Here is a 26,467-nt window from a genome sequence, read left to right on the forward strand (position 1 = left end):
AAAAGAGGAAAACAAAAAGTAGCTAGCAGATCACTTCACAATTATTTCAATTATTTTCATTGTTCCTTCTAGCAAAAGTCTCAATCTCTGTCCTGTTTTTTTGTGGTAAGTCAGAAGATGGGATACTTTCCCTAAACAGTCACTAAATCAGGGGTCGGCAACCTTAAACACTCAAAGAGCCACAAAGGCTCTAAGTGGAAGCCCCCCGTTCAATTCTGGAGCCAACCGGAAGTCCGGTTCCTCCCACCATAGTATCTCCTCCTACCACGGCATCCTTTTTCTGCCTATCCTAACTGAAAGCCCTATCAATTGTGGAGCTGACTGGCGACAGGGAGCCGCAGCAGAGGGATGAAAGAGCCATATGCGGCTCCAGAGCCGCAGGTTGCTGACCCTTGCACTAAGTGAACTGTTGTAAGTTGAGGACTACCTGTATTCACAAATACAAAGAAAACACAAGAATGGAAAGAGTTATGCTTTCCTTTTCCATTTGAAATCAGTTCCATCATTAGGACTGGAATCTGGAGCCATGTAGATAGGGGACTCCAAATAAACAAGAGCCGAAGGGAGTGTGTTGTAGCAGCCAATGGGTCAGGCAGGTTAAATATCAACACAATGTAAATTGTTGCATCTGCCAATTATCTTTATTTGCCCCAATGCATCTGTACCTTGGGCAGACACTAGAAGGATTTAAAGACAAGTTGCCTTGTTAGGTTCTGCATCAGTGGTGGGTTCCTCCCGGTTCGGTCCGGTTTGGCCGAGCCAGTAGCGGTGACGATACGACGTCACCGAACCGGTTCTCCCCCCCGCCCTCCCCCCTCCCACCCACGTTATTCTTACTTTTATTTGGCCCCACCCCAATCTATTGCTGCCTCCCGAGTCCCAGCTGATGACTAGAGGGAAAAAAACTGTTTAAACTCTTGCCGCTGGGCTTCAAAGGGCCGCCCTACAGCTGATCAGTGTTAAAAGCAAACAAATGAGTCGGGTCGTAAGTGCGAGGAGTGGTCGTAAGTGCGAGGACCTTCTAGAAATAACTCTGACCAGCTAACCATGCCCACCTAGTCACATGACCTCCAAGCCACCCCCACAAAATAAGCCACACCCACAGAACCAGTAGTAAAAAAATTTAGAACCCACCCCTGCTCTGCATCCAATCTGTGGAAATGATTAAAATAAAAATTGAGGGACTGAGCAGTGTTTCTGCTCATAGTTGCCAGCTCCTGGGAAGAAGGCAGAAGAATAATTAGGGCATATTAGTGAATATAAGGAAATGCAGCAGACTGACCAAAAGTTACATTTTATTTTGGCCCCCCTCAGACCTGATCACCAAACTACAATGTAAGTGATCAACTCAGCAACTCATAAGGTTTCCTACTAGTGATTGGAATTAAATTGATGTATAGTTAAATTTGATATGGTACCTTCCTGCAAAACAATCCGTTAATAGTATGATGAACTTGTCATGTCGCTTTTGCCTTAAACTAATTAGACTTCAAAATTACAGCTGGTTAATAAATTCTTGTGTAGTAACAAACTACTAATTACAAGTTAGAATGAAAACAAACCAGAAGACTCAGACAAAATCAATAGGCTGACTTCTGCTGATTGGCAAACAGGATTAAGAAAGCTAGCTAATAGTAGCTAATATCCCAACAAATTCAGAATGATCACAGATGGCATTCCCATTTGGAGACATGCATGTCCTTCAGATTAATGATGTAGCACCGTGTCCATTTCTGGAAACTGACAAGTATCTGTACATATGCCTTACCAGACAGCATCCATATTTTCTTAGGGAGTGCCAACACTGTCTTTTTGTTAATGTTTAAAAAATAATTACAACAGATGGCAAGAAAATATATGCATAATTGTCAAGGTAGCACAAAACAGTGAGGATGTAGAGCTATATTCTGGGAAATGTGTGCAGTTGAAATCTTGTTCCAGAATATAAAAGATGGATAAACTTAATTTACAATAAAGTAAACCCAAAGAAGTCCTCAAGTCAAGCATGAGCTCTAATTATTTTATGGACTTGTTCAACTGTTTGCCATTGACTTTTTTCAACTTCATACACTAGCCAACACCTTGGAATCCTTTTCTGTGTTTTCTATCTAAGTATAAATTAAATCTGATCCTGTTCAGCTTCCAAGATCAGAGACGGCCAAAAGAGGAAGACAAAAAGTAGCTAGCAGATCACAATTATTTCAATCATTTTCATTGTCATTGTTCCTCCCAATTAAAGTCTCAGTCTCTGTCCTGGTTTTTTTTTTTTCGGTGGCAAGTCAGAAGGTGGGATACAACAATTAAAGTGTTGAACTATGATAGGGAGGCCCAAGTTCAAACACTGCTCCTGAAACTCACAAGTTGCTTGTTAGCAGTCACAATGTCTTGTGCGATAATCGTCACAGGATTGTTGTGAAAGTAAACACTGTGGGGGAACAGCTTCTGGGTTTATTAGCCAATGAGAGGCTGTCTTTCAGTCAAGTTGAAGTGCTACTTACCAATCCTAAAACAGCAAAAAATCACAGATATAACTTTTCCTAACCGTAGTGACCTCTATCTTGTTACAGGAATGATGTCAGCAAATAATGCAGTTTTTCTTATGCATAGAGTTAAGACATGTTAGGGAAAGACGTTTTGAGTTTTTTACCATCTTTATTTCCTTTCCCTTTCATGCAAAGCCACTAGATATTGGAAAAAAACCATCTGCAACTCTTTGGGGTGGTTGGGGTTGAGGAGAAAATGGGTAAAGTGGCATTTTTAGTCATTTGACAAAACCATCCTGGTTTTGTGCAGCTGCATTCAGAGGGAGCCTGGGGATTATAGAATAGAGTCAAACCTGTGTTTGAAAGCAGGCACGAGGAACGTGGTACCAGAAAGCAGCATCCAGGGCTGGTTCTCTATCTCTCTCTTCACCATGCAGACTTTTCTCAAGACTCTGAGCCAAGGAATCATCAGACTTGGCAAGGAAATGGAGAGAGTATGGCTTGAAAGAACTATTCTCACATTCCCAAAGCAGAAGGCTTTGGAAGACAATGCCCCAAAACCAAAGAAAGGGGATGTGTGTAATTCAAGTGCCAATTGCTGCACATTGCGACACTGGAGGATTTTAAGAAGAGTGGACACCTATTTGTCTAAAATGGTGCAAGGTCTACTGCTTTAGCAGGGGGTTAGTTTAGAAGACCTCCAGGGTCCATTCCAACTTGTAATTCTGTTATTCTGCAGGATCTACCCCCCTAGTGATCCTCAATTATAACACCAACTAGATGGTCAACGAGACACACAGTGAACCTGCCACAGCTCATTTACTGCTTAAGGGGTAAAACAGTATTTAATATTCAGACAGCTAAGGATAACTTTCAAGCTGCCTCAGGTAAGGGGTGAGGATGAGAGGTAGGCAAAACAATGAGTTTTCTAGATCTCTTTGATGCCACCTAAGGTTTATGCCATGGTGATAGCGCTAGAAAATGGGTAAAGTGGCATTTTTAGTCATTTGACAAAACCATCCTGGTTTTGTCATTTGACAAAACCATCCAATTGTTCTACTTAAATAATGAAATAATCTCTCATCATCTGCAGAAGGTAAAAGTGCCCCACTGAAAATATTATAGTTGTGCTTTGACTTGAGAACAAATAATTTAATTTTAACCATCTGGTCAGATTCCTAGCAATTACCAAGAAGAGTAGAAATGGAAGAAATGGAAAGGATGTTAAGGGTGGCAAAAGATGAAATGCAGGAAGAAGACAACAGCTTCAACTTTATGTACCTGTAGGTACACAATTAAGGCATTTATTATTGATAACATTACCAACATCTGCTATTTTGACACTGCTCCTGAAGCTTACTGCGGACACTTCTGAGAAGTGGTTAATCCTAACCGTGCAATTTCCAATTTGATAGGTAAACATACCCCTTTTTGACTTTTCTCCTTCAAATGCCACTTTAAATGGCCCCCTTGAGCCATGAGATTTCCTTGTTTTGCAAGATTTTTCCAATTTCCACTGGCAACGCAAATAGAATTTACAAATATTATTACTGCCAGACAAGAATATTCAAGCCAGTACTAACAGATATATTGGATTGCATCAGAATCTCCCCACAAAAAAAGCACTATAAAGCTATATTGTATGTGCATTATGCAATGTTTATTATAGCAATAGCACTTAGATTTACACTCTTACAGGATATTTCATCTCAACCCTGAAATAGTAAAAAAAAAAAAAAAGATATACCTCCAACTATATAGTGCAGTACTAAAAAAAAATGTTTGATCCTTGAGATTGTAGTTTGCATTGTAGATGTATGCAATCCTCAGGATTGCGGTTTAAATAAATGCTCTCGCTCTTTCAGAGAAAGTGGTTTGGACTTTGAATCAAGGCACGTTTCATTCGAAATACAAAATATTTGCACGGGCAAGTCCGGGCTACCGGATACAGCTGCAAATCTCCCAACTATCGCCAGATCGCAACTAAGAGGTACCGTAATTGTCCGCTGCCATCTGGTGGCCGTATGAATCTCTCAGCCCAACTCGTACAATCCTAACCTTGTTCTCCAAAGTTCCGCCAAGCCCTCACCAGTTGTTATTTTACACCTCTGGGAAGGTAAACCCGAATTTTCAAACCCAGTTACTTACTCTCTTCGACCTCTCCCTCGCTTAAAATTCCTTTCGCTTAAACGGGAGGCACATCGCCGACAAGTTTCGATTTTCAAGCCCAATAAATCACAGAGCAGCTCAAAATGCAAAAAAACAAACAAACCACAAAACAAAACAGCGAGTCATCCACATTTTCTCCTTGGTGTTCTGCCTTCCCCCCTCCCCCCCCCCAAAAAAAATAAAAATAGCCAATCTTATCGACAATTTCGGGTTCCTCTCAGGAAAATAACAGGCTGGAAACTGCATTGCAGGACTGGGTTTTTATTTTTTAATATTTCAATAGTCAAGTACATAGATGTGTTGGCAGGTGCAAGTGTGGAATGAGTAGACCAGCAGGGACTCCCTTGCTCCTAACTTACTCCTAACTTACTTATCACGCGTCCACAAGTGCAAATCACTTTCTAAACTTTTTAGGCGGTTTTTTTCTCTCTCTCTTCCGCCCCTGGAGTAGAGAGGGGCATCGAAACTACTCCCCTCCATCCCCTACGTCTGTCTTCCAACCGCAGCGCCTTCGTTTCTCAGCTGCTGGGACGGAGAGCTGGAACAGCCCACATTCCTCCCGTCATGCTCAGCGGTGCTGTTGGCGCAGTCACAGCGAGGAGGGCCCTGGTGGGCGGGGTTCAAAGCGGAGGGCGGCAATTACCGCGGTTCAGGCTGGGGAAGAGGTCACTAAGAGGAGCGGGATGGCGGAGGTCCGCGCAACTTCAGGGGAGCTCAGCCTAATGGATAAAGGCATCAAGAGGTGAGAGGCTGCAGGGAGGGAGCCTTGCACAGGGGAGTCTCTGAGTTTTTTCCAAATCCCGTCTCAGGTGTTGCTACTGCGAGGTTGCATCATTTTTGCACACTTAACTGGGGCTTCCCCTTGTCCTTTCCTCCGGTGTCATGCAGAAGTGCAGGGGTACATTTGGGGGCACAGATCCACCTTTGGGGGCGGGGGTTTCCTTGATCCACTGCCCATTTTTAAAGTAGACTGGGAGACGACAAGCCTGAATTGTTGGCCAAATTTAGCTATTTAGTCTTAAAATTATTTGAAGACATTTAGAAGGGGTGCTCCGTGGAATGTTGGTCTTTTTATGTGGAATTAGATGGCAAGAAAGTTGAGGCTATTCGGTGCAACAACAAAAAGAGTCTTTCTGTAATGTATAATTTAATTTACAGATTGCTACCATAAGATCAGCTATCATAAAATTAGATTTCTTTGCTTTGGTGGAGAAAAAATTATCAACAGCTGCAAGTCATGATATATTTTTATTCATGAATACATTTTTTTTAAAAAAAATTGATTTATATGCCGCCCTTCTCCGGAGACTCAGGGCGGCTTACAATGCGTTAAACAATAGCCTTCATACTTTTGTATATTTATACAAAGTCAGTTTATTGCCCCCACAAACTGGGTCCTCAATTTACCTACCTTAGAAAGGATGGAAGGCTGAGTCAACCTTGAGCCTGGTGAGATTCGAACTTACAGTAATTGCAGACAGCTGGTGTTAATCACAATGCTATCAGTCTGCTGAGCCACCAGGCTCATATTTAATATTTAATTAATATTAAATATTAATTAATATTTAATTAATATTAAATATTAATTTGGATTTCTGCAATGCATTCTATATGGGGCTGCCCTTGAAGACTAAAACTTCAATTGGTCCAGAATGCAACAGCGTGAACAGTAATTGAGGCCCCTAGTTTGCTCTTGTAACACCTTTGTGTTACAAGCTGCACTAGTTTCCAATTTCTTTACAGGTGCAATTCAAAGTGTTGGCCATCATGTTAAAGCCCTGTATGGAACAGGGTCAGGTTATTTGCAGGACTGCCTTTCTCTAAGAACAACTACTCATCCAGTGGTGAATTCCAAATTTTTTTAGTACTGGTTCTATGAGCATGGTGTGGCTTGGTGGGCGTGGCAGGGGAAGGATAGTGCAAAATCCCCACTCCCACCCCACTCGGGCCAGCCAGAAGTGGTATTTGTCGGTTCACTGAACTGCTCAAAATTTCCGCTACTGGTTCTCCAGAACCTGTCAGAACCTGCTGGATTTCATCCCTGACACCCTATCCGGTCAGCTAGGGTGGGCACGCTCCTACTCCCTTCCCTTAAATTTTGCTATTTGATAGGAGTTAGGAAGCATGTCTTTCCCAGGGCAGCCCTGTGGAACACTCTGCCTCTGAGGTGCAGCCTTCCTAACCGTCTGTAAAGCTTTGAACACCTAGCTTTTCCTCAAAGCGCTAGGATAAGATTAGATGACTGCACCAAGAAGTTTGACTTTGCATAATTGAGTATTTTTAGTATTAAAATTGTTATCCAAGGAATCATGAAAATACTGGTGTACCTTGTATACAGTGTGGTTTTCATGGGCTTGAATACTTGTTACTTGTTATAAGTAGTCCTTGATTTATGACCACAAAACTCCTTTTTATGACCCTGTAATCCCTTAATTAAGGGTAGAGTCACAGCGACTGGAGTCCTAGTGGGATGTCCTTCCTGACATTATATCAGGTATAATCTTTTTGTACCTTAAAGAGAAAAATTTGCTGCTATCTAGAATTGAACTCTCAACCTTCCAAGCCCAATTGAACCCCAAATTTCTGTTGCTAAGCAAGATGGTTGTCAAGTGCAAAAGTGTTTGGCCTCATTTTCTGACCTTTCTTGCCCCAATTGTTAAGTGAATCAGTGCCACTTTTAAGTTAGTAACATGATTATTAAGTAAATCTGGGTTCCCTATTGACTTTGTCAGGAGGTCGCAAAAGATGATTACATAATCCTGGGACACTGCAACCATCATACATATGAGTCAGTTGCCAAATATCTGAATTTTGATCATGGGGATGCTGCAACGGTTGTAAGTGTGAAAAACGGTTGTAAGTGTGAAAAAGTGTCATAAGTCACTTTTTCCAGTGCCATTGAACTTTTGTAAGTCAAGGACTACATGTGCTTCAAAGTTTCTACATATTGTTAAAACCAATGTTTTGTCATATGTTCTTTATTTGTAGTTTAGCAGAGCTGCCTTTAAGTTCAGAGCTTCACACACTCAACTTGCACTGTAACCTGATCTCCAGAATTGAAAGTCTTGATCACCTGTTGAACTTACAACATCTAGATCTCTCATCAAATCGTATACATTGGATTGAAGGGCTAAGCTGCCTTGCAAACCTGCGTACCTTAAATTTGGCTTGCAATTTGATAACAAAAGTTGAAGGTCAGTCCTTAGATCAAGGCTAGATGTTGGATTAATATAGGATTCGTTCCATTTGTGGGAAGGAACTAGAAAGCAATGTTTCCCAATCTTGGCAACTACCAGATGTGTTGACTTAAGGCCTAGAATTGCCTTGGAATAGGCAATTCTAGGAAGTTCACATATCTTGAAGTGACCATGATTGGGAAGCTCTTTGCAGAGTCGGATTCTTAACTGTGATCTGTAAATAAATTTCACGGAATCTGTGTACGTGGATGGGGAAAAAATTGAAATTTTACTCACTTTTTTTCATTCAGTAACGTATGTCAGCAACAACCTGATTTATGATCTCCAGATTTCAAAAGATTTCACTTTAATAAAACTCATCTAAAATTATACCTTAGAAAAGACATGTTTATAAATTTAACTAATTAATAAAGAAGCATCTATATTGCTATCATTGTTATTTTTAAAAACATTTTGGTAACCATACTTGGGCATAATTGGTTTATGTTGCGTTTAAATGACATTTTTCTGAAACAAGGTCCATCGGTTTCACTAGATTGTCAAAGGGATTCATGACAGAAAAAGGTTCAGAATTTCTAGGATAGAGAAACCTTGCTAAAGGATTTTTGTTGATTCCTTTGCTGATACCAGTGCTGTCTCTCATATTGTTCTGAATGACTTCTCAAGGTTCAACACCCTCAGACAAAAGAATTAATAGTCCAGATTCCCCCTTCCCAGAGCTGCTCCAAGGGGAATGTCTAGATTAGGGGTCTCCAACCTTGGCAACTTTAAGGCTGGCGGACTTCAACTCCCAGAATTCAGCAAAACTGGCTGGGGAATTCTGGGAGTTGAAGTCTGCCAGGCTTAAAGTTGCCAAGGTTGGAGACCCCTGGTCTAGACCAGTGTTTTAAAGATGTGTTGACTTTACCTCACAGAATTCCCTCAGCATATTGGCTAGAGAATTCTGGGAATTGAAGTCCATATAACTTCAAGTTGACAAGGTTTAGAAACACAGATCCAATGCAGTATGTAATACTACTTGTAGAAAAATTGGATCAAGCCTGTTTGAACTTTCCAATGCTTGAAGATTTATTTATTAGGAAAATCATTTTTATAGTAATAGCTGGAATTTATATTTCTGAAACTGGAGAAATGGTAACTCTCTGCTTCTCCATAGAAACCTGGGAAGGTCAACCACAGAATATTCTGAATATATTGAAATATATTTACCTGCCTAAAGCACTCTGCCACATCATTTAATAATAGAGGCTGAAATAAAACTGGTTCTTAAAATCTGTCATATTCCCATTCCCTTTCCCCCCTTTAATTACAGTTCTTGAATGTTGAAGATTTATAGCATTTTTGTACACTTGACTCATTAAAAGAATGCCTGTAGAGATTTAGCATTTTTAATGGCATGTGCCTATTAGACGGTAATGGTTCAGCAATGCTTTTTTATTGTACGTTGCCCAGAGTCACAAATTGTAAGTATAAGTATAATTTTATTTCTATACAGCCCTTCTCCCGAAGGACTCAGGGCGGTGTACAACCTATTTAAAAACACAAGACAAACATCAATTAAAAATTAAAAATTATTAAATAAATTCGGCTCAATTTAAAACCCCAGAAATTTAAAATACCCCAATTTAAATTATTATGTTGATAGCCCGGCCTGGCGGAACAACAGGGTCTTCAGTGCACAGCAAAATACCCGGAGGTTGGAGATCTTACATATTTCCGGGGGCAGTTCATTCCACAGGGCTGGGGCTCCCACAGAGAAGGCCCTCCCCCTGGGTGTCGCCAGCCGACATAACTTGGCCGATGGCACCCTGAGGAGACCCTCTGTGTGGGAGCGAACTGGCCGGTGGGAGGCTATTGGTGGCAGAAGTCGGTCTCGAATTGTGAGATAAGCAGCTATTTAAATATGTATAAAAATATGCTACACTCCTTGTTATGATAGGTGAGATAAGGGGACTCCAGATTAGATGTGTAGTAAGGATTCATTTGCAGTAGGTGTGACTTTGCAATGATATCAGAAGTATACTGCTGCTACAAGAAAACTGTATTCATGCTGCAGTTCTATCTCCCTCCCTTTCTCCCCCCCCCCAAGATTTCCACTGTGTTTTGAGTTCTTTGGCAGCCTAATGCCAAACTAACTATAACTGAATCAGAAGACTAAAATGGCTGTGCTGAGGTTCACAATTAAAAGTACACAATCAGATCAGAAATAAAAGAGATGAAGAGTTCAGGGAATCATAATCTTTGGATTGGCTACCAAGGCTAGCCTAAATTAACGGAGCTTGGTAATTATCCTAATGTTAACTTACAATCCATTTATAAATGAAGAAGGAGGCAGCATCCTTAGCCAGGATTTGTAAAGGATACATAAAATAAAAAAGATAAAGCTGTCAGAACAATAGCTCCTTAAGGCTTAAGCACAGAATGTTGACTAATTGGATGGGGTGATAGAATGCTCACAGAATGGCTAGAAGTCTTAAAAGAAGTATTTCAGACTTAAATATGTGTGGGACTCATTTCTGATTGTTTGCCTATATAGTTGCTTTCATTAAATAAAAAATGTCTCTTCTCTAGGGCTGGAAAATCTATATAATTTAACTAAACTGAATTTATCTTACAACCGTATAGATGATCTTTCAGGTAAGAGATTTTCAGCTCAATCTATTCAAACCCAAGCATTACTGACTTCGAAGAACTTATTTGGAAATCCATATGTGCACAGCCTAATACAGTGACAGTCATAGGCTTCAAAATGATGGGCAGAACCAGTTGATGCCTTACCTCTTTTTATGTGCATGCAATGCACTTGGTGCAATTTAAAAAGAGTAGGATTAGGATTACCCGGATGCACACACAATTTTGAGCCCAGGGATGTTGACACCCCTGAATGTGTTTGTGGCATTGCAATTTTGGTGGTCATTAGAATTTTTAGAGAAGAAGGCAGTTTAACAGCAGGACTAGCTTAATATGTTCTTGTGCCTGTAGCTATCAGCTTTACAAGGTATTCCAGGCAAGAAACACACCCTGATGTACTAGCTGTGCTTTATTGTACAGTGACATTAACAGAATCTTACAATTCTGAGAGGACATTTCTCTCCCCATTGCCTTTACAGCCCAAGAATTAGGTTGCTTGCCATATCCACATTCCTTCTGAAAGATAAGCTGCCTCTTATCTGACTTGTGGCTGTGGCTCTTCCTGTCCCAAAGCCATTCCATTCCATATAGTGGCTGCAAATCAAATGGTGCCTGCTCCGTGATGATCTCATAATGCACTGGCAAATTGTCATTCTTGGTGCCTGAATCAATCCCCATCTCGAATTAGTCTGTCTCTCCTCTATTCCTTGGTTTTGCAACACTTGCTTTGCAATCATAATTGTTTTGTGGAGATAGGCACAATCGTTTTCCAAATAAATAAATAAATTTGGAATACTTTACAAAAGAAGGGCAACTTTCTTCCCTATTTTAATTAAACTGTGCTTAGATAAATGATATTTTGATGTTTCAACATTTATTATTGACATGCATTTTTTTCAGGACTTCTACATCTTCGAGGACCCAACTATAAAATTAATCATATTGAACTTCACAGCAACTGTGTAAATAATGTTAACCATTTACTTCAGTGCCTTAGTGGACTGCAATACTTAACTAACCTTACTTTGGAGAAAAATGGAAAAAGTAACCCCGTGTGTGCCAAAATAGGTAAAAGTGCTGCAATTGTTCAGGTGGATAGGATAAAATCTAGTGCACATGAAACTAATTTGGAAAAGCATTTGGAGTCTTTTCACAATGCAGTTATAAAGTAATTTCTTTTATTATCTGAAGGCTACAGAGAGATTCTCCTTCAGGCTTTACCTCAGCTGACCATCTTGGATGGGAAGAATATATTTGGTGAACCGATTAACTTAATGGAACCAAACTCATCTGATTTGAAGTGCTTGGAAGATCTCTTAAGCTGTTTAGTTTCATCCAGTTATACAGATGAAGAAGAGGTGCTGTAAATTAATATATTTTTGCTTTTATTTGAGGTCTATAAAGTTAGTTTGAACTTCTTTTTGTATGACTTAGAATTTTTAATTTCTTTTTAATAGACTTATGTTAATTTGCCAATAATAACACCACATATTGATCAAGTATTAGCCCAGTTTCGCCAGAGGACAAAGATATTACCTTGGACTACCACTAGCTCTTCCACTGAAATAATGTCATCATCTGAGCCAGAAAAAATAAAATTTGATAATGACTCAAGGATAAAAAAACTAGAAGAACAGATATCTCACCTCTTGCAAAAGGTAGTAACTTTTAATGTTTTTTTAGTTTAGCTTGATAAATGTTTGTTGGTATATTCTCATTTGCATCATATTATTCCAATAGAAGATAATATGTGCAGCTCAGGGTTAAGCTGTAATTTTTAATTGCATGGTGTCCATTTTATTGAAAGATGTGGTATAGGAGTTATTCCTTTGTCTGGTGTTCTGATTGTACTTGTCTGAATAATATTCTTAGCTCTTGTGGGAGATTGGGTTGTTACTTTGATAATGGAATACTTAGTGTTTGTTTTTTAATGTGTTTCTAATTTCTAACAACATATTTATTATCTTTTCCTGGATCAACAGAAGAAACAACAGCAAAATTGAACAGACTGAATAATCAACATGTTTGTTTATTTTCAGGTTACTAATTCTTCAAAAGCTGATGTGATTGTGAAAGCCAAAAAAGAAACAGATCTTACCTCAGAGAGTGGTAGTGAAAGTGGAAAAGAGAATAGAAAAGCTACTAAAAGGAGCAAGTTGCCTAATTATCGGAAAAGCACTTTATCAACCAAGCCCCGTTCTCAAAGGGCCAAACTGTCAGCCAGGTATGATATCTTAGTCTTAATTCAGTTATCGGTGTTTTCATATTCACATGTAGTCTGTTACTCTTTCATGAAGATAAGTAATCTGCAGAATTGAATTTAACCTGGTTTTCATGAAAATAAGACTAATTAATGGTGAAGCTTAATGGTGATGGAGCTCATTTTTGATCCTTTCTATAAATAATTTATATTTTCTCTTCTGACTTGGATAACAAAGTTAAAACTCAAATATAACAGCTGAAAATGAATCTAAAATTTTAGATTCATTTTATTTACTGCCCAAAAAACTAGTCCAGAAGTATATTTCTAGAAACTGTAGAAAGGATTATTGTTTGCAGAAATTTACCTGTGGGATAGAAGAGTTTAAAACCCTTATAATTACTTTGGGGCCTTTAAATGATACCCACTTGATATTCTGGCAAGCTTATATCCATTCCAGTATTCAAATTCAATTTTTGTTTCACTTTAGAGAACAAGAGAAAGATTTCATGAAGCCTAAATTTCAAGAATCCCACATCAAAGAGCAAGAAAGTTCAAGCCCAGTTTCAGAAATTGCAAGTTTGAAAATAGTGGGGGAAACACCAAAGAAATTGGGTGGGCCGAAAAGTCAAATGAAAAAACTAAATGTGGATACTGGTATTCAAGAAGAATTCACTTACAGGGTAGATATATTTATTATTCTGAGGTGATATGTGCCTGAGAGATTTTCATTTTTGCTGTGTAGTATTGATATAAACTTCAAAATAAAATTGGGATAGCTTTTGTTGTAATAGCAGCAAGGGACTTTTGATACATTACTAGTTTGTTTCAGAAAAAGACATTTTCTTCTTTAGGCACTGATTCAAGAACTAGATCAGGAGAGAGAGAAGCGATGGAAAGCTGAACAAGCTGAAAAGAAACTCAGTGAAAGCATTAAGCAGCTGCAGAACCAGGCCAAAGAAGAAAAAGATATTCAAAGCGTTGCTGTTTACACTACAGATAGGTGAGTATTAGTATATTTCTTTTGAGTTGACACTGTGCGGTTGCAATTCACATGGAAAGAATTTGTTCATTCTTACATTCTTAAGCACTTGAGAGCTGTAAAATATGATCAGTTCTTGTGGGTATATATAGATTAGCAAATCAGTTGAACTCACTGTATCTTTCAGATTACAGAGTTTCTAAGTTCTAAAGTGACATTTATTTTGGTATTTATTTCAGTGAATTTGATGGATATTACCTAGGTAAGCAAGTGGCCTAGGAATGGCAGAGCGAGTTAATCCTGAGCCATAGAACTTCAATGACTTACTTGATTTGGAATTAACTTCCTGGCCAATTTGATCTTGCAGAGTTGGTACGGTATACTCCAGGTGTCTTCGATTAAACCTACGTAATATATCAGGACCCTGGAACTGCCCATATACTATAGTAATGCCTATTCTCTGGAATGAGGTTTTCTCTGAGATCTGGATGGCCCATGCTCTGCCGTTATTTCAAAGAGATACGAAGCTATGGCTCTTCGCTCAGATCTTTCTTTCCATCCAATCTGTCATTCCTGCCATATTTTTCTTTCTTTTTCCTTTTATTAGTTTTATCGTAATTTCTTTCTTTTGATTGTTGTGAGCTATCCAAAGTCATTTGGAGTTGGGCAGCATAGAAGTACAGTAAGTTAGTAGTAATAGTAACAGTAGTAGTAGTAGTACAGCCTTTTGTATGAAAAATCTGGGAGTTGTAGTCTTGACACATATAGAGCATATTAACTGCTTGTATGTCCTAAACTGTAAACGCAAGACAAGGAAGATGTATGTCTAAATCAAGATTGTCCAACCTTTTGCTTGCTTGGGCTGCATTGAGTGAACAGAATTATCTGGGGTCACATATAAAATATATCACCAGGCTCAAGGTTGACCCAGCCTTCCATCCTTCCAAGGTTGGTAAAATGAGGACCCAGATTGTTGGGGGCAATATGCTGACTCCGCTTAGAGAGGGTTGTAAAGCACTATGTAGCGATATATAAATCTAAGTGCTATTGCTATAAATAACAAATTTTATTTTTTATATTTTTTATTATCTTGTGAGGTACTTTACTAGCTTTCCAGGGCGATAGGTAGCCTGCGGGCTATGGATTGGATACACCTGTTGTAAATTGTGATTCTCCTGCATTGATTTAAACAAGAACATCTCAGTTCAGATATGCCTTGACCAGAATAATTGTTCTGTCATCTCTTCATTTGCTCAGTCGGAAGTTTAAATAACAGTGCGGAAAATAGGAGGAAAATGTGTTGGATATGTTCATCACCTTGAGTTATTTCTAAAAATAATGAAGTGGGATATAGGTAAGTAAATAAATACACCATCCACATATATGTTTCTCAGGCTAAGGGAGCTGATTTTGAGAGAACGGAATGCAAAGACAAGACTTCAGATTGATATTCAGCAAGTGAAAGAAGAAGCTGAAAAACTTGGTAAGGAGCTAGAGCGGTCCAGACAAAAAGAAGAGGATCAGCAAAAGGCTTTCCAGGCTTTAGAAGAAGCTCTCTCCAAACTGGAGTCACAAAAAGCACAGCAGCAAGCTTCGGAGGTAGAATTATTGGTTCTGAATATAACAAAAGATCGTGTTAATATGCAGTTAAAAATTTCTTTGCTTTTTGAATTTTTTAAAAAAATTGATCAGAACTTTACTTGATATATGAAGAATAGTTCTGTTCTTCCTTGAATATGGTCAAATGAATTACATGTACTGATTTTTGGAGAATGTTTTAAAATAAGTTGATCAGAATGATAAGAGACAGTGGTGTTTGTGTTTTTAATATTGGATCAAAATAGCTCTGCTGATTCAGTCCAAAAACTTTAAATTATTGCTTCCATACTGGCCAAGAGTTACTGTATAATGCGTGTGTATTTATACTGAAACCAGATAATAATTCTGGTTATTTTAAAATTTAAAAAAACCCTAACATTTGTTCATTGTACCATGGAAAAACTTGCTACTGCTCAAGAACATCTGCTTGTGCTATCAAGCTTTGAAATTGTGATCGTTTCTCTTGCTGTTATTTCAAACACCACAGATGAAAAGGATTCAAACTGCAGAACTTAAAGCATCAGCAGCCGAGAGAGAAGTACAGTTACTTCGAATATCTCTTCAGCAACAAAAAGAAAAGGTGGAACAAGTCCATGAACTCCTAATGCTAAGAGAGCAGGAACACAGGTACATGTTTCCTAATAATCCAGCAAAGATATGTAGCATTGTTGAGTATGTGAGGAACAGCTCTTTTTAAATTTTTGAAACTTTGAATAAATACCTAATTTAAAAAATGTTGCTAAAAATTTTTCAAGTTTTAAACATCAGATTTCTTGATTGAATAAATCCTGACCAGATTAGCCTTTCTACAAACCTTTTGTAGAATAGATTATTATGTGGCAGTTCCAGATCAAATTTGTAAAAAATCAACAATCCAAAAATTATATACAATATAGATTTAAATTGAAAGATCATCAATGTCTCAGAAAATAAAGAAGGGGTCAAACTTGATCATTTTAGGGTAGAACGTAGTACAAAGACTGTCTTAATTTCACTTGCACTCATAATGACTTGATTGTTTGAGTATTGTATCTTTTTTTAAAAAAATAGCTGCACAACTTGGAGTTCCTGATTACTTTGGGAGAAAGTACCAGAAATCCTCCAAAATGCTACCGGTTCGCTCCGGTTCGGGAGAACCGGTAGTGATAAAAACTACCAGCTTGGGCGAACCAGTAGTAAAAAAAATACTTTAAAAAGGTTTTTAAAAAAGGTTCCAACGATCGCACGGCACAGCACGATTCTTTTTACTTTTTTAAAGCATTTTTTACTACCTATTCATCCGAACCGGTAGTAAAAAAATGCTTTAAAAAAGTAAAAGTAAAAAAAATAAAAAGTTGGCCACGCCCACCCAATCACATGACACTCCCCCATCAAGCCCACAACAACCCTGTGAGGTGGGTTTGGCTGAGAAAGAGAGCTGGCCCAAAGTCACCCAGCTGTCTTTTTATGGCTAAGAATGTGAGCTCATGATCTGCTTTCTAGCCGGGTGCCTTAATCACTAGACCCAACTGACTCTCCCATTAACTATAACGAATTGTCTGAATACTGGATTAATTATATTTTTGTTTTATACTGGTCTGGCTTTTATACTTTTTTTTGTTTGTTTGTTTTGGTTCTACCTACTTTGTAGAACTCAGTTTCCATCATGCCAGCCAAAAACATATGTGCCCTTCTTCTATTAAAGGCTGGCATGTAAGCTTAAAAAATGACCGAAAGTCCTTATGGCAGAAATGGTGGTTCTATAACAGAATTGTAATCCATCCAATTGGAACTTTTATGAAATCCTGGACTGTACTTTGTGCCTCCACATTAAATTTGGGCTTCTTAGAAGTATAGAATTTTGCTTATGAGAAGCAATTTCTGTTCATCTTGATGTAGAGCTGCAGTGGCGCAGTGATTAAAGTGCAGTACTGCAGGCTACTTTTGCTGCCTGCCGGCTGCCTGCAGTTCGGCAGCTTGAATCTCACCAGGCTCAAGGTTGACTCAGCCTTCCATCCTTCCGAAGACCCAAATTGTTGGGGGCAATATGCTGACTCTGTAAACCGCTTAGGGTTGTAAAGCACTGTAAAGCTGTATATAAATCTAAGCGCTATTGCTATTCTGTCTTATTGTTCCAGAAAAGAACTGGAAACCAGAGTTACACTAAATGGCTCAGAATTTCAAGAAGCTCTGTCAAAAGAAGTAGCCAGAGAAGAACAGAGACATAAGGACCATATTAAAGAACTACAGGAAAAACGTCATCTATTAAACCAGAAATATAAGGATCTAGAGGATGAGTTCCGTGTAGCCTTAACTATAGAAGCCAAAAGATTTTCAGAGGTAAGAAGAGATGAGATATATGGGAAAAGAAACCATAGGAGTTACTTTGTTCTTCAATTTAGGTAGATACTGAAATGACTTAACTACATTGAAAACATGTAAGGTTGAGGTCTGTGATTCTATTTCTGAAAATTGTGTTTTATTTAAAAGCTTTTAAAACTTAAGGTCAATACTTATAAGCTGCCAACATTATCACAATTGTGCAGATGTTAAAATGGCATTTGTACAAGTGTTATATAATAAAGCTGCAGTAACCTTTGTCTAAAAGATTAAGAGATGCTTAGAATGTTCTCCTCTTGAAGGATTTCCCTTAACTGAGATTTTAAAAATGGTTTTCAGTGTTCACTATGCAGGTGAAGGATGAAAATAAAGTGATTTGGGTTCTTCTAATACAGGCTATCTGTTCTTCTCCTCTGGGTTCCTTTCCTGCACCCCAGGTTTATAGTTCTAGGTAGATTTTTGTATATTAATTCTGTTTTTCTAACCAGAATGAAAGTTCATTTAATGGTAATGAAGTCATTCTGAATTCAGAACAAATGCATGTGTACATCACAATGATTCAAGTGTATGAAATTGATTTAAGTCTCACTAAATTTCAAAACAACTTCGCTATTGGATTCAGTTATTCTTCAAATGTCCTTCAGTTTTATAAAGCTCTTAGCTTTATCCTTCTCATTCTTAATAATGCTTCTTAGAAACTTGGGTAAATCATTGAGGATCTAGCTATGAAGAAATAGTATAACCATTGAAAAACCTTCCTGTATGTCAGTGGAATTATTTTCTTTAGAACACTTTGGCAAATGTATACTGACTGCTTGGTCATCTCAGTTCCAAAAAGTATTATGACTGGGATAATAATTTCTGAACAGTATTTTCTCAAAAATAGAACAAAACAAGCAAACCTCCCAGCCATTTAGAAGAAAAACTTTATTTGGCTATAAGAAAATAAACTTTTTCATGTAACTTTAAAGCAGTGTATTTTTCAAAGAAATTTATTGCAAGTAAAAATTTAAAATACAATCAGTTTGATTTGTTTAAATGTGTCTTATTCTGATATGTTTTAAATTAATAGATGGCCTGAATTGTTCTTTCATGGTACAAGTTAATATTGCATAGTGAATGCATTTTTAAATTGAACTGACATTCATTAAAATGTTATGCTGAACACCTTATTTGAATCTTTTGTTTTCTTGTTAAAATAGGTTAAAGAAGGCTTTGATAGACTTACTGCTGAGCTGACAGAGCATAAACAAGTTCTTCTCCACTCTCAGCAAAAGGAAAAGCAATCTGCTAGTTTGATCCATGAGCTGACATCTGTGGTGAAAGAACAAAAAGATAAAATCACAGAATTAATCAAATCAAAGCAAGACATAGTGTACAACTTGAAAGTATGGCTTTTTAAATGTATCTGTTATATATATTGTATTCTATACATTGTATTTTGTGATGAATCAGAAACACTTCAATAACAATAACAAAACATCTTGTGATGCTGTAGATTTGAATCCAGCTCAATGCAATGAAAGCTTTTTGTATGATCAATGAGTAAGTACCGTATTTCCCCCAAAATAAGACCCTGTCTTATATTTTTTTGAACCCCGAAATAAGCGCTTGGCCTCATTTTCAGGGAGGTATTATTATTTTGGGGTGCATGGAGCAAGATGGAGCTCCTCTTGCTGTCTTACCTGATTTCCAGCTCTCTGTTTAAATATTTTTGGGGAGGACTTATTTTTTTTGGGGGGGGGGAAGAAAACTAAATTTGCATGCTTCATGTTCTCTCATCTTCATGTTCTCTCATCATTCATTATCATAAACTGGTGATGAAAAGCTTTTCCATGATGAAACATATTCTTGTGAGCACAAGACAGTTAGAGACAACAGGTAAAGTTTCTGTCCTGAAAGCAGGTGCAGAAGAGAAAAGAAATAAAGAGTGTGTATCTGGCAGAAATGTCTAATTAATAAAGATGAATTATTGCCTGGATGGAAAAGAATAGAATAGTGTAAGGTGGTGGTGTATGTTTAAAAACTTGGAAAATATTTACTTTTCAACCTGGGCAGAAAAAGGTAGCTTTGACCTACATGGAGGATGTGTTCCAATGGTGAAAACTGGAAGCTTATAGTTTGCTATCATTTTTTTTCAGTTGTTGCAGAACCATGATTTCTGGTCCTGCTTGAACTAGTCTCCTATATTCACTGTAAACTTTAATAAACAATGCTCCTGGAATTTAATTCTGACATAGAAGATAGTAGCCCATGCTTTGGCTTGTTAACTTAACTATCTTAATTTTTTTATTCTTTAGGATTTCTTTTTATCCTTCTTTAGCTTTTCACCACTTCATTGCCCTTGATTAAATGCTTCATTAAGTTATTTACTTTTCTGAATCCTCTACAATTAAAGTCAGAGGAGTTCAACTAATAGATGCAATAGATGTTTCCCTTCAGTGTCATTAGGTTCTCTTAGAAATCACAACTAGAGGTCTTACTACTGTCAGCAAGAAGTGATTATAAATATGCTGCAATATGTATGTGAAGATGTTTGCTTTTAGAATATCAAGAGTTGCTTTAAAGTTGTTGGTTTCTATTTTTTCTTTTTACTTTTATGTAAAGAGCCGGATACAAACTCTTGAAAATATGGTAGAGGAAGACCAACAAAAGACTATTCAACTTGAGCTTCTTAAGCAGGAAAAGTCAAAACTTATCTCACAAGTAACAGCTCAGGTGTCTGTAATTGATGGATTAAAAGCAGAAAGAAAAATATGGGGAGAGGAGCTGGCACAGCAAGGTAACTACTCAGTCTTTTATCCTTTATCTATCCCCTGCTAGAACCAACCAGTTTATCATTGTGTGCCTAATCCCCTGTAAAAGCCACAAAACTAATGTCTAATACTATACATAGAAGACTGCATATCCCTGCCTTCCTGAAAGATAACCAAAGCAGAGAGAAAGTAACTTGTTCCTCTTACATTTGCTAAGAAAAAAAAATCATCTCAAAAAATCTTGCTTGGTGAATTGCTTTGAGAAACAAAAATTGTGTGAATATGGGATCAAAATACAACAGGATGTGTACTTTAGTTGTACAGCATGTACACCTATTTTAGGGATAATTTCTCTTGTGCTATTGTGCGATTATGTTTGCAGTGCTCTACACAGTTAAAATAGACTTCCCCAAGATGCATCTTCACACCAGAAGCAGGAAACTCTGTAAACTGAGTGGCTTCTATTTTTTAAATATCTCTAAGGCAGGGTTTCTAATCCTTAGCAACTTTAAGATGTGTGGACTTTAACTCCCAGAATTCCCTGGCTAGCATATTGGCTGAGGAATTCTGTGAGTTGAAATCTATACATCTTAGTTTCTGAGGTTGAGAAACACTGGTCTAATGGGAACATTTAGAAATACCATGGTTCCCTAGATGCTGCTTTCCAGGCCATTATTTGAAATACGAGATAGTTCTTTTGACAAGACTTGGATGTGTTTTGTCTTTGTCCAACATAGGTTGGCATAAATCAGGGCTGTCAAACTTGCAGCCCGCGGGCCGGATGTGTCACACACTAGCCACGCCCACACCTGGTTTAGCGAAGGGGGAAAAGTCGCAATACATCGATGCTGCGAGTTTGACACCCCAGGCATAAATAGTAACATTTGTTCCTCTTTAAATCCCAAAACAGCTTAGAGTAAATGAAATAAACGACCTCAGTGGCAATCAGTTTCCTAGCTGCTGACACACTAGGGAAAATAATGCTAACAACAATTATCATCCACTCCAGGAGGAGACCCGTCATATCATCAACCACAATGTTTAAGAAAGTGGCTATTTTGTTTTAATAACTCTGGGGTGGGTTAGATAGACCTGAACCCAAAAAGTCAGACAAGGATCTAATTACCTGTTAAAGTCTACTACTTTCACGACTAAATTTTTTAATTTTTCTGTAGGATAAAATCTGGGTCAGAGATGTAATCTTCCAAGCTTTTGGACTTGTGCTAGAACCCATCTTCAGGCAACTTTTCTCTAACAGAATGTCTCCCACACACATTCTTCTAGAGAAACGTTCCCTGAAGATGGACTCCAGCATGAGTCTGAAAATTAAGAAGACTAAGTCTCTGATCCTGGTGACCAGCCCTGATTAGATCCTGCAACATTATCCTGGGACACATATATTTGCCTTCATTCGTTTTGGTTTTCTGATAGCTTATGAGGCGTATATGTAGGCTTCTAGTTGTTCCCAGCCTGTAGTCCAGTTATGGTTACATTTCTAAGCAGATTGATTACCTGTAAAAGCAGGAGGGCAGTCCACAACCTGAATAATGAATGAATCTGGTACTTAAAACCAAACTGTAGATCAGCAGTGATCTCTTTTCCATGAACTTTCTTATATATTTCCAATGTTTACTACACCACAAGCATTGATGTCTTTGTTTTTCCCAGGAGCTTCTCTTGCTCAAGATCGGGGAAAATTGGAAGCCAAAATAGAAGTTCTAACTAGTGAGACTGAAGCTTTGAAAAAACAAAATGAATCTCTCAATGATGCTTTGCAGATTAAATCTAAAATTGTGGAAGATCAAACTGAAACCATTAGAAAGCTAAAAGAAGTAAGGGTGTTCTTTTTTTTTTTTTGTAGCTGTCATAAATAACAGTTTAGACTAAATCATATTTCAGTTTAAGCCTTGATTATTGAATAAGACATGGGTCAAATTAGCATGTTGTGTTGGGTCACAACATGCTAATCCAAAATGAAATTGATCAATGCACTGACAATTCTAAAGCAGGGATATAGATACAACAGAGATTTATACTTTTATTTTGGGGCATTGAAAAGCTGCAGTTGTCATGATGGTATAGCTTCATGAACAGATTGAATACTGTTTTTATATTTTATTTGCTATCTTTCTGCTTGTGTATTGTCCATTGTTACAAAGGGAAATTGGTGTAGATACCAACACTTTTTTTATAGTTTGGTATCAGTATCAACCTTATATTGTTTTAATTAACTGTGGTAATTTGTTTCAGTGGCTTTTATTTTATTTTTATTTTTATTATGATGAAACAGACAGCAATATAAAATAAATAAATGCTATTAAATCTTTATAAGTCTTTATAAGTAATGTTTGGAGTCAATTACATGATTAAAAATAGTTTTGCTGAGTGCAAGAATAAAGTATTAAATAGAAAGTAGTTTAAAGATTTAGGTTGGATTGAATCTCATGAATTTGTGAGGTTGTGTTGGTAATAAGGTACTTTTTTTTAAAAAAAAAACACTTTTTCCTGTTTGTTATTCCTTTTCAAAGTGGAGAGAATTATGTAAGTTATGTGATGAGTAAAAAAAATTTAAATTCATTTCACTTTAAATTCACTTTAAATGTATGATTCAAACATTTTATTTTGAAGGCCTCACAGAACCGAGATGAGCAAATAAGAAAGCTTCGTGAAGACAATAGTGAAATACAGAAGAGACTTCAAGTACAACTACAGGAAAAAGATGCACAGTTAGATAATTTATTGGAAAAAATAGAAAGGCAAAATGAGAGAAAAGAAGAACTGAAGCATCAATTGCAAGAAAAGGATGCTGAGCTCAATGACATCAAAGAATCTTATAGGTGCTTAAAACCAATATCATCTTCTACACACATTGAAATATTATGGATCATATTCATTCATGATGGGAAGAGAAAATAAGGTTAAACTATAAATCCCCATTCCCATTTATAATCCTTGAGATTGGCTGGTGGAAAGCCTGTCTTAAAATTAATAAATAAAGTAGGATTTTTCATGGACTAAAGGCAATCTCCGAAGCCACTTAGAACATATTTATTATATTTCAGTGTAATGAATAAAAAATGGCAAGATAAAGGAGGATTGCTGAGCAAGTTGGAAGCACAAGTGAAACAAATGAAAGAAAACTTTGATATCAGGGAGCAGCAGCTGAGAGAGGAAAGAGATAAAAGTCTTCAAGCCCAGAAGTAAGTATTTCGATAAGGTCAACACACAATGTTAAGGTAACATTTTAGCTTATTAAACTACAGGTGAATGAAGAAGCACGCTCATAGACCATTTTATCTGTATACTAATTAGCCAAAATAATCAAGCTTAGTCACAAACTAAGTCACAAACTAAAGGAGCCTGAGTGGCGCAGCAGAATAATGCTACTGTTAAAGGTAGTATTTAGCTTCCAACTGCCTGCAATTACTGCGAGTTCAACTCTCATCAAGCTCAAGGTTGACTCAGCCTTCCATCCTTTCTAAGGTAGGTAAAATGAGGACCTGGTTTGTAGGGGCAATAAGCTGACTTTGTATAAAATATACAAAAGTATGAAGGCTATTGCTTAACACCTTGTAAGCTGCCCTGAGTCTCCGGAGAAGGGCGGCATATAAATAAAAAAAACAACAACTGTAGTTTATTTTATTCAAATCAAGAAGCTAGTCTGTTGCTGAGTTGCTTTGGCCAAAACATTACTTCTAGTTTATAGATGGGGAGTATTTTGCGGCTTGTCTCTGTTTCAATATGAAAGTCAGAAATGTCTCTTTCATATGAAAATGATGTATGCAATTTGTTCACATGATGGTTTAATAAACTAGAGCCTTTGTTTTATATGTGAATGAACTGATTGTGTATGCTTTTCTGCTTGTGTTAAAGTGTCTTTTATGCGATACACTTAACATTCAGAACTCATTAGATCTCATATGCAATTTTAGAGAAAGGAATTGTTTGTAGTGTAATTAATGAAGACTGCAACCAAACTTTGGTTTGCTGACTGTTTTTATATTTTTTGAAGTAGACTTTCAAAGGATCAGATTAAATTAAGCAGTTTTTGAGCACAGCTTTTTTATATCCTCTAAGAATGGTTACTTAGCTAGAGTTGCACCTATATAGAAATAAGTCACCTATTAGTATACTTCTGTTCTTGCTATTATCTTTGGAAAAATAGCTTTACTTGAAGCAAAGCAATTTCTGTATTTCTCACCCCTTTTTCTTTAAAAGACCAAATATTTGTTCTTTTTTACCAGCTTTCATTGAAAATATACAAAATTGAATTTTCTCTTTTAATGTGATTTTAAATAATATGGATTTAAAAATGGCATTTGTGAGCAGCTTTGAGAATATGCTAATACTGTAGTATATGTTCTCTGGATTTAATGACAGATATATTTATAATTAGAATTATATTTTATTTTGGAAAGAAGTTTATATGTTATGTGTATTTTTTTTTCAAAAAGCCTTTATGTGAGACACCTGGGTTGCTGTAGGGTGGAGGAGAATGTAATTTTTTGCTTTCTGATAAATAGGCATCACTAGATTTCACTTAATAGATAGCACCAATATCAGCAATAGAAAATTATGATAGGATAGAGGAAGTTTAAGAATTTATCTTGTTTAGGATTATGATGGAAAAACTGCATTCTGTGGATGATGCTTTCCGAAGACAACATGAATCAACCATTGCAGGACATCAGGCAGAACTGCTACAGCTAGCAAATGAAAAGCAGAAACAAGTTGCGGCAGCCAATGAAAAGGTGACTGTGCTAAGCAGTTGAAATCATTTATATGTTAATTAAATGAGTTTGCTGGCAAAAGTGATCAAATGTTTACCTTTTCAAACTGTTGCCTTCGCTTTTCCCTTTGAAAAAAGTTTGGAATTCAAGAATTGATGGAAGAATAGGAAGAATAGAAGTATAAAGGAAAGTACTTGGCAGCTTTTTTATCTGTGAAATTGTTCAGTTAGGTTAATAGAAAGGTTAGATGTTGACTAGGAAAGACAAAAATGGTGCATGTGCCCATCACTTGTACAAATGGAGCTGCAAGCGCACACCTGCCACACGCACAGAACCATCCCCCCTCTCTCCCCCGCCCCCCCTTCTGCCAAACCAGAAAGGTTAGGGAACCACTGCTTTACAGGCCTGAAAAGTTTGTAAATGGGAAGACTGTTTTCAAAGTTACTTTTTCATCACCATTGTTGCTGTGAATGATCACTGCAAGGGCCAGTCAGTTGCCAAATGAAGATTACCTGTATGAAAACATGCTGTTGGCAATTCTATACTTTTCTGCCTTCATGGTATATCTTCAACTGATTTCACACCTGGTTTTATTGATACATAATAACCTTAACCACAACATTTATTTCAGGTTTACCAGGTTGAAGAAGAAATGCGTCAATTACTACAAGAAACTGCAAAGAATAAAAAGACTATGGAAGAGAAAATAAAATGGCTAACGGTTGCTTTGAGTGATATTCAACAAGGACTCTGAGATACATCTATAGCACATTTGGCATTTGTAACCATCGTTACAGATTGATTGAAATTCTGCTTGTTGCCATAAATTATATTTGTACTTGATGTAAATATTTTCAGAATAAAAGTTTTCTTTCGTTAAACTATCAGTGACCTAGAAATTTCCATATAAAAATAATTACATCAAACATGGAAGAAGTTTCATTCCATTATAGCTAAACAGTATAATATATTAGAATTAGGAGATTGGAGGTGATTAAAAGGACTGAATTTCATTCCTTAAACGCTATATAGCCTTAAAAATGACAATATTTCATCAAAGGGTATTACAATCCTATGATTGACTGATTATTCTGAAATTAGTTTTATGAAAATCATTGGAACTATTATTAATAAGCTCAAAGAGCATAGGTTGGCAGCCCCTGAAACTAAAGTGCCCAGAGTTGCTCTGTGAGTGAGATGGGTGGTCTCTAAATTTGATATATAAATAAGTAAAATAAAGTGAAAAAAAATCTACTTCTTTGTGGTATCTATCATTGTTCCTATTTTATAATTCTAAGAGATGAAATAGTTTGAATAGAAATTATGTTTGATATAGAATGTTTGAATAGAATTTATAAATCTAGATGTATAAATCTTGAGATTTTGAAATATCTGTAAAGT

At 37.1% G+C, this 26,467-nt stretch overlaps 1 protein-coding gene across 5 annotated transcripts; it reads left to right on the plus strand.

Moving 5' to 3' along the window:
* The first annotated feature begins 5,237 nt into the window (after positions 1–5,237).
* LRRCC1 (leucine rich repeat and coiled-coil centrosomal protein 1) lies at positions 5,238–25,947 on the plus strand. Of its 5 annotated transcripts, XM_034422360.3 has the most exons (19): positions 5,246–5,394; positions 7,641–7,846; positions 10,421–10,486; positions 11,381–11,548; positions 11,672–11,838; positions 11,938–12,138; positions 12,520–12,704; positions 13,171–13,363; positions 13,535–13,683; positions 15,057–15,261; positions 15,749–15,888; positions 17,379–17,580; positions 18,783–18,968; positions 20,188–20,362; positions 22,005–22,168; positions 22,965–23,173; positions 23,399–23,536; positions 24,952–25,087; positions 25,698–25,947. In XM_034422360.3, the coding sequence occupies exons 1-19, from the start codon at positions 5,336–5,338 to the stop codon at positions 25,818–25,820; spliced, it is 3,072 nt and encodes a 1,023-aa protein (XP_034278251.2). In that variant the 5' UTR covers positions 5,246–5,335; the 3' UTR covers positions 25,821–25,947. The 5 variants fall into 5 exon arrangements, with proteins under 5 accessions (XP_034278252.2, XP_034278251.2, XP_087746878.1 ...); XM_034422361.3 differs by lacking the exon at positions 11,381–11,548 and having other exon boundaries at positions 5,238–5,394; XM_087890752.1 differs by lacking the exon at positions 24,952–25,087.
* Positions 25,948–26,467: the final 520 nt, after the last annotated feature.

Source organism: Pantherophis guttatus, chromosome 3 (assembly GCF_059756535.1).
Source record: "Pantherophis guttatus breed Tessera chromosome 3, ASM5975653v1, whole genome shotgun sequence".
Classification (NCBI taxonomy): domain Eukaryota; kingdom Metazoa; phylum Chordata; class Lepidosauria; order Squamata; family Colubridae; genus Pantherophis; species Pantherophis guttatus.

What these genes read in the sequence shown, in the direction of transcription:
- LRRCC1 (XM_034422360.3), top strand. Translation starts at nt 5,336, where the DNA reads ATGGCGGAGGTCCGCGCAACTTCAGGGGAGCTCAGCCTAATGGATAAA. An exon ending in CTAAGAGAGCAGGAACACAG is followed by an intron (nt 15,889 to 17,378) that starts GTACATGTTTCC and finishes TTATTGTTCCAG; the next exon opens with AAAAGAACTGGAAACCAGAG. An exon ending in TTGCGGCAGCCAATGAAAAG is followed by an intron (nt 25,088 to 25,697) that starts GTGACTGTGCTA and finishes CATTTATTTCAG; the next exon opens with GTTTACCAGGTTGAAGAAGA.